The sequence below is a fragment of the Astatotilapia calliptera genome, chromosome 2 (assembly GCF_900246225.1).
Source record: "Astatotilapia calliptera chromosome 2, fAstCal1.2, whole genome shotgun sequence".
Classification (NCBI taxonomy): domain Eukaryota; kingdom Metazoa; phylum Chordata; class Actinopteri; order Cichliformes; family Cichlidae; genus Astatotilapia; species Astatotilapia calliptera.
The window spans coordinates 28,934,711-28,942,864 of record NC_039303.1 but is presented as its reverse complement, the minus strand read 5'-3'; the positions used below and the strand labels follow the sequence as shown (position 1 = coordinate 28,942,864).

Genomic DNA, 8,154 nt, shown 5'->3' with positions numbered 1-8,154 from the left:
GTGTTTTTATGTAACATGTTTAAAAACGTCTTGACTGCGATTCCTTTAGAATTCATTCCTACTGAATTCACTTGAAATGGGACGGCAGCCAACAAAACGGTGCAAAAAGTTGTATTTTTATCCCCTTTAAACTGCTTTTATTTATGATATGGTGGTTTTAAAAGCGATCTTGGAGGCAGAAACAACACAAATGCCTGGTTTGTTATTGAAAAGTATCCTGGGAGATGGGCCCTGTATGCAGTTACAGTGGGAGAGGTGGAGCCTAAGCCACGCCCAGTCCTTCTTTTCTCCACCCAGCAGCTGCAGGACGCACAGAACTCAATCACACAAAAGAAGTACGGTCTCATTATTCTTTTTCTGTTTGTCCACAACTTCTTCTTAGTCAGGCTTTTTAATACTGAACATCACCTGTGTCACTGATTTGCTATTTTCGGGGTTAATTTTTGTGTGTTATCCGAACATTTCATTATAGAAGGGAATGCGGTACGGATTTGGTCTTGGAAGCTGAGGGAAAAAACACTCAGAAAAAAGAGCCTCAAGTCACCTCTCTGCTCTTTTTCTGCAGGACATGTCGCTTGTGTTTTTGATGTTTTCCATTGTCTTCTTCGGTGAGTAGAGCTCATTCCCACATTCTAACATATAAACACCTGAAATCTGAAATACAACGCTCGATGGTTTGGGATTATTTACAACAAACGTTAATTGATTTCCATGCCACACACTCCGTGGATACAGCATGTACAAAGTTATCCAATCTCTCCGTGGAGCCAGGTGTTAAGTGGCACTCTGCCGGAGCGAATTAAAGTGCGTGCATGTTGTAGTAAAAGACGTTTGGTGTTGTGGGGCTGCTGTAGACTAATGCAATTTAAATCAGTAGCAGAACACAGGAAGAACAATACGCATTGTCTCCACACCCATCTGCTATTCCCAGAATTAGTGCTTGGTGCATTTCATTTATCAATAAATTATTTGGGAAACATAAACACCTATCAACGTACATCCACCCATAAATAAAAATAAATAAATAAGCAAGCATATTGGGTTTTTTTTATTGTTTTTCGAAAGAAAACAAAACAATAATCTGATTAATTTCATTGAAATATAAATATACAGTTACATATTTATGTGTTTTAAACTATTCACGGTATTTATGCATTGTCATTAATGTCTTTAGCCGCAAAGTGAAAGGAAATGTTTACACGACGGAAACCAGAAAATTCAGCACAGCCGAGATTTCTTTCCGTTAGCTGGTTTGACAAAACATATAACCTCAGTCAGAGATAACGGGTAGCACGACGGTGGCAATCAACTTTTTCTTATTCTTTATTTGTCTTCTGCTTCCGGTTCTGTGAGCGCTCACACGTAAATATGGGCGTTTTGCAGCGTCACGTGACTCATCGTCCGCATGCGATAATCCCCTAAGAGTGGCGCTTAAAATGGTCATTTATAATATTTAAAGAAAAAAATATATCATATCCATTCAAGTTAATCACGTTATCACTGCTGTTTAAGGTAACAGCTGCAGATTAGAGCTCTGAAACTTTAAACTGGATCTATTTAAACGTTAAAGGCCATTGTCCAATATCCGAATAGGCAGCGTTTCTGCCGAATGGCAGTTTGTCAGCAGATCAAAGTGTAATTATTTTATTGGTTGTCTTGATGCATGCTCAATCATCCAGATAAGGACATCCCAAAAAGTTAATCCTGTGTCTAGATGAACAGAGTCAACTTTTTGGTATTTTATTAGTTGAAACGGTGTTCATGGTTTATGTTCAATGTTCATGGAGCTGCAATTCCAGCAGTGCTAAAGAAATTTAGCAACAGATTAAAACCACGTATTCCTATATATAACAATACGTGGTTTTAATCTGTTGCTAAATTTTTTTTTATACTTTTTATATCGAATTGATTAATTATATGTGCACATTCCTGTACACTCTGTGCTTCATTCATTGGTTTTTAATAAGGTTTCGCTTAACAGCTAAAACATGCTGTAAATAAAAGAATCAGTGAACACGTTGCGTTTCTGGAGGATTTAAATTGAAACCTGACCTGCTCCCTAGCGGTTTTTGATACGGGCGAAACGGGCGGCTGCCCAGGGCGGCATCGTGGTGGGGGGCGGCATCACGGGCATCGGCAAAAAATAAAAAATTGCTCGTACTCATGCTGCCCCGACATCAGCCAGCGCATATTGGGAATGGCATAGGCACCGATCGGTTTTCTATCGCCCATTTCCTGGGAGTAAGGGCGCCCTCCGTTTGCGAGGTGCGCCTGCTGTTTACGGCACAGAGAGGAGAGGGCGGGGGATTCTCTGGCTGGCTGAAGCAGCATCTAATAACCAACTCGCAAAATAAAACAAAATAAAAACTAAACAACAAACACGAAAACACCAGACATTATGATACAGACTTATAATTTGCACCGATGTTTTTTCGAAATTCTATACGCGAAAAGTGAGCGCAGGAGCGCCTGCTTGTAGCTGTGCTGAAGTCAAAGTAAACTTTATTGTCATCTCCGCTATATACAGTCCAGTATATAGAGAGACGAGACGACGAGGCTCCAGTTACCGCGGTGCAAGTAAACAAACAGGGAGTGTTCGCCCCGGGCGCCAAACAGGCCAGGACCGCCACCAGCATAAATGACCACAGTGACTCTTACTTTGAGCTTAGCCATCTCAGCATAGCTGGTCAAGCCATAGATCTGGCTTCATTAATACACCTCGCTGTTTGTAATGTATGGGTTTGAGTTAATGGCTCAGTAGTGCTGATATCTAAAAGTGGCCAGTTGCTGTTCTAAGATGGTCAGCCATTGCTGGTTTGAGAATAGCGGCTGATGAAGTGAGTGCATCAGAGGGACCAATCAGGTTGAACCGTTTGGAGACAAAGTTACAGGCAAGGCAGAAATGGTTTAATGGTTTGGAGCTGCTGTGGTGACTGAGCTGAAAATAGGGTAATTTACTGATGTGAGATGTTGTTCATGTATTTCCTTCATTCAGCTAATAATAACTTGGTTTATTTCTGATGCTTTATGACGAATGTGAGTTAATTCATCAGATTGAGAGTTATACTTTACTCTGCCTCGTGCTTTGGGGATGAGAATGCTTTTTTATGCTGCTGCATTTGTGTAAATTCAGTGAGGTTCCAGAACCTTGTCTTCAAAATTACTTTCAGAGTGTAACAAAATACCGGTATGTGTGTGTGTGTGTTTGGTATATTAATGGAAACAACTGATATTATGTTGTCAGATGTTTGTGGTTTCAGTTACATTAACACTACCTCCATCTGTCTCTTCTTCTCTTGCATCTTTTTGATTAAAGGTTCATCCTCTGGTATACAAACTGATGAGGTGTGCTATGGCAGGAGGTGGCAGTTTCCATCTAATTATATACCCTCACGTTATACTGGACCAATATACTTTACTGAAACTAATACGGGATCCAAAAAAGTTGTTATAAATAATGGAATGGTGAGCAGCCTCTATGTGACCATTACATTTCGGCAATATGATAAATGTTAGGCCTATGTTTGAAACAATTAAATCAAAGTATATAGAATATGTTATAATCTGAGGAATATATATGTGCTGTCTATCTTTCAGGCAAAAGACACACGCTTTAGAGTCTCTCCTGGCTCAATTTATCTTACAGATGTAGAAAAAAGAGATGAAGGAATTTATTCTGTCTCATCTGGTGGCTACCAGCGACAAGATGTTGTTGAACTGAAAGTCTTGGGTAAGAATTTGAACTGTACTGTATATTTAGATCAAAAATATATAGGTATGTGTTTTAGCTACCTGTTCCTAAGCACAAGTCCCCTCCTTTTTTTTCTTAATCTGCATTTTAAGAATGTGCTAAAAATGTCACAAGGGATTACTACTATACGTGGGAGGACTCTATCCCTAGATGGGCTGAAATCCTGGAGTTTACTCCCCTTCACAGTCCGGACCAGCCAAAGATCCTGTGGAATCGCACAGACTCTCAGATCAGAGAAAGCAGAGCTGAGGTGAAAAACGGTAATTGGCAGCTGTCTTACCTCACTCAGGCAGACAGTGGGTACTACAACTTCATGGATAAGAACCACTCTGTGTTGGCCAAGGTGCTGCTCAAAGTAAAAGGTGATGTGAGAAGCTGCCTGTGAGATTTCTGCATTTTACCAGATTAAATGTTCTAATGAAGTCTGATCTGTGTCACTAACAGAACAAACCAGACACTATGAAACAAGGTGGAATGAGCACATTCTCATTGAATACCCTCGGGGTCCTAAGAAGTGGACCGTGACTTTTACACCTGAGGGCCAAATGGATCCCGAAACACTGATGGATGGCAGTCTGATCATAAAAGATAATCGCTTTTCTGGCAGAATTCATGCAGTGATGGATGGCATAATTATAAATTCTACAGAAATTAGAGACTCTGGCACCTTTGAGTTCAGAGACCCAGATGGCAACCTGATCTTGAGTGCTCGGCTTGAAGTGACCCCTGGTAAGCAACAGAGCATTTCTCCTCATAGAGTAGAAGTTCTAACTAACATCAACCCCCACCCTCTACACCATATTCCCTAACTTTCTCCATACTCTTACAGAAATGTTGCCACAGTTTATATTTATGGCCGTTATTGCCTTGATTGTCGTCGGGATCATCTGCTGTTGCTGTTGTTGTAAAAAGTGCTGTAAAAGGGACAAGTCTGCTCCTCAGACTGCAGCCTCACCTGCACCTGCTGTATATTATCATGTAAGTATTCTTTTAAGTGGAAATTAAGACCAGCTGTGTTAATATTTGATGTTCTTATTTTAAAATTCTTATTCCAATTACAGATTGAGAATCAACCTGCGTGCCCAAGTTACTCACATCCTTCAGCTTTGTCTTATCAGCCTGTGAATTCTCATATTTCTACACAACCTTCAGCTACCTCCTCTGAGCCACTGGTAGGTGTAAAGCTTGATTTATATTCAAGGCAAAGATAAAAGAGAGGTGAAAGGAACTCAGCCACTTTTGTTGTTTTAAAAAGAAATAGTAGTTATTTATGGATTGGGGCACTAAGTCTTTATCTCGTCTGGGACTGCCTGGCAACTCACATTAGCGCTCATCCTCTTCTGACTCATGTGCTTTTTCCTAACTTCACAGTTGTACCACAAAGTGAATATCCATGAGAACCCCGCTCAGCCTGAGGTACATACACACAAACAAACATACAAAAATCCCCATGAATGCATAAAACTAAGAACAGAAATTTCCTCATTCAGAGGCATTTTTGGCTTGTCAGTGACTGATTCATTTTAACCACTGTGCTTATGCACCTTTTTTCGTTTTACCGATGTCTCCAGGTTTCAGTACCTGAAAACCAGGCTTCCACTCCAGCTCCCTCAGTCGGTCCAGACTTCCTCTCATCAGACCCGGAGCCGCAATTTGAACTGAAAGGATTAGACATGCCTTTTGCACCATCTCTTACTTCAAACACAACTATCTGTGATGTTTATAACTCAGACAAACTAAACTTTCCGTAAACAGTATGCTGAAAATTCAGGTAGAGTTTATTATTGTTTCCATTTTCATCTTTGCAAAGCCATACACGGACAGGAAAAGGACCATGCAGACAGATGTTAATCGCACTGTGTTGATGCATGATCCGTTTTTTTATCTTTCACACAAAGATGTGCTGTTGTAAAATGTATGGATTCCAAATATATTTTTTCAGTTAACAAGATTGCTTGTAAATTTGTAAGTTCATGTCTTGCAAACAGTTTGGTTCTGGAAAGCTTTGGAATTTTTAATTTTTTTTCCTAAATTTTCCTCAGGTATGAGAACATAAATCTCACTCAGTGTTGTCCTCCAAATATTCTGTTACAGCAGCTTAAGTGTGAATTACAGGAATCAGGGTTTTATTAAATTGTGCAATATAAACGCATTTACAATAAATTAGAATTGTTACTTGCATGAAATAGTGTCTGCTTTGCTTCTCTTCACAGGCTATTTATGGATATTTATGGAATGACAGATAATGTAGTCCAGTATCTTGGCAAAGTGTGTAATAGATACGGTGGACCAACGTGCCTATTACATGCTTTGCCGTGATATCAGGCTGGATAATGTTGCTAGCTTTTGCTTCCATGGGTATTTTCTACCTCTGTTATGTGCATCCAGCTCCATACATCACTTGTTTGTAGCTTTTATCATTGTGTTTTGAGGGATGGTGGGCAATTTTTAAATATGCCTTTTTATATTGTCAAATTCTCAAATGCAATACAAGTATAACTGCTTCTGTATATCTTTAAACAGAAGCTTGTATAAAAGTTTTATCGGGCATTGAAAAACATGTATCGTTTATATAATGTATGTAAAATTCTGATAGTTGTTTGCATTGCATGAAGATGTCTGAATATGGAATTAGTGTAATGATTTGAAAAAGACCTTAAAGAGCTTATATGAATTTTTCAACTCTGTCCCTCTGTCTCGCTCCCTCTTTCTGTCTCACTCTCTCTCTAACACACACACACACACATGCACACGCACACGTGTGGGGACACAGTGGAATAACAACACCACTACTTCTTACATTTTAAAAAATCTAAATGGAAGAGCCCCTTAAAATTTGCATGGAAACTAGAGGGTTAGATTTTCAACATTACAATTAGCGTTACAGTTGTAATAGCTTCTAATGCAACTGTAACTCATTTAATTATAAGAGCATTTGTATGTTGACAGACATTTAAAAAAGCTGGTTTTGGAGAGTTTGCTACTATGCAGCTCTTATAGCAAGTTGATGTGCAGATGTTAATTCCTGCATGGATGTTCCTTTGCCTACATGCATGTAGTTTAAGTAATTGCATGGTGTTATCATATTTCGTAGATAAATATAACTTGGTTTCATCTGCATAGCAATGAAAATGCATGTGTTTTGTAATAACATTGCATGAGGGGAAACGTATAATGTAAAAAGTATTGGTTCTAGGACAGAACTCTGTGGAACTCCATGAAAAATTCTCTAACTTACATTAATAATACCTGTCTACCTGTTCATTCCTGGTCCATTCCTGGTATAAAGCCTGAGAATAATTGCTACGGCATGGGATTAAACTTTTCATCTGATTTTATATATATATTTATTTATTTATTTATTTATTTATTATGGACCAGTACAGTTCAGTCCAAGTAAAGGAGGCTCAAAATTTGTGGTAAATGTTTGAAGGTAAGCTGCTCCACGTGCCGTGTGACCATGTCTGGGCTGTCTTCTGTTGGAAAACATTAAACCCTGGTATGTGATGATAAATAGAATCTGTTCTCACCTGAGTGAATGTATATGTGTTTACATTTCGGGGAAAGGACCCCAATTCAGGACTCCCCTGGCTCAATTTGTTTTACAAATGTGATAGAATCAGGATCAGGAATTGTTTTTACATCTCATTTGGTGGCAGGCAGCTATTGTTGTGTAACTGAAAATCTTAATGAGAATTAAACTATCCTGCATCAACCAATCTGTTTGATAATAGAATTTTTTAGATAGACTGTTTCTTATAAAGAACCTTTCCACTTGAAGTACTTTTTTCTACTGTTTTTGTACTTAAGTGCTTTCTATGTAGCATTCACACTTATCATATCGGTGAGTAACTTGGGGTTCAGTATCCCAAGAATCCTTTGGCATGCAGATTATAACAGCCAGGGATTGAACCACCAACCTTCTGATTAGTGGATGACCTGCTCTACCTCCAGAGCCCTGTTAGATATGCATTTCTAAATACAAGTTCACCCTGTCTTTTGTTCTTGTTTAAAAAAAAATCCTAAATTGGATTTTTTGTTAATTAGTGTGAATGCTGATAAGTATTGACAGTATTGTTATTCAAATCTTTATTAGTGTGAATGCTGAAAAGCATTTATTTTTGTCAATACGACTTGTAGTATTTTCTTGGGAAGCATTTGTTTCACAATGACTTTTCTGTTTATTTAAACCTTTAGGACCTACCATAGAACCAAGTCCACTAGAGTTATATTTATATTTTTACATGCTGTAGTGCCATTTTTGGGAGCATTTCAAGTTGCTGTACATCAGTATAGCTGTTATAGCCCAAAATTAGGTAATATGTGTGCATTAAGTCTATAATAACTACATAAATTGCAAAAAAAAGTACAATACACTACAAAAAATTGAAAATCTTTTTTTT

At 38.5% G+C, this 8,154-nt stretch overlaps 1 protein-coding gene across 1 annotated transcript; it reads left to right on the top strand.

Moving 5' to 3' along the window:
• Positions 1–229: 229 nt before the first annotated feature.
• LOC113036458 (uncharacterized) lies at positions 230–7,423 on the top strand. Its single transcript, XM_026192840.1, has 10 exons — positions 230–335; positions 473–608; positions 3,317–3,465; positions 3,598–3,730; positions 3,844–4,113; positions 4,196–4,480; positions 4,581–4,729; positions 4,813–4,923; positions 5,123–5,167; positions 5,323–7,423. Exons 2-10 carry the CDS (start codon positions 569–571, stop codon positions 5,500–5,502), a joined length of 1,362 nt encoding a protein of 453 aa, XP_026048625.1. The 5' UTR covers positions 230–335; positions 473–568; the 3' UTR covers positions 5,503–7,423.
• Positions 7,424–8,154: the final 731 nt, after the last annotated feature.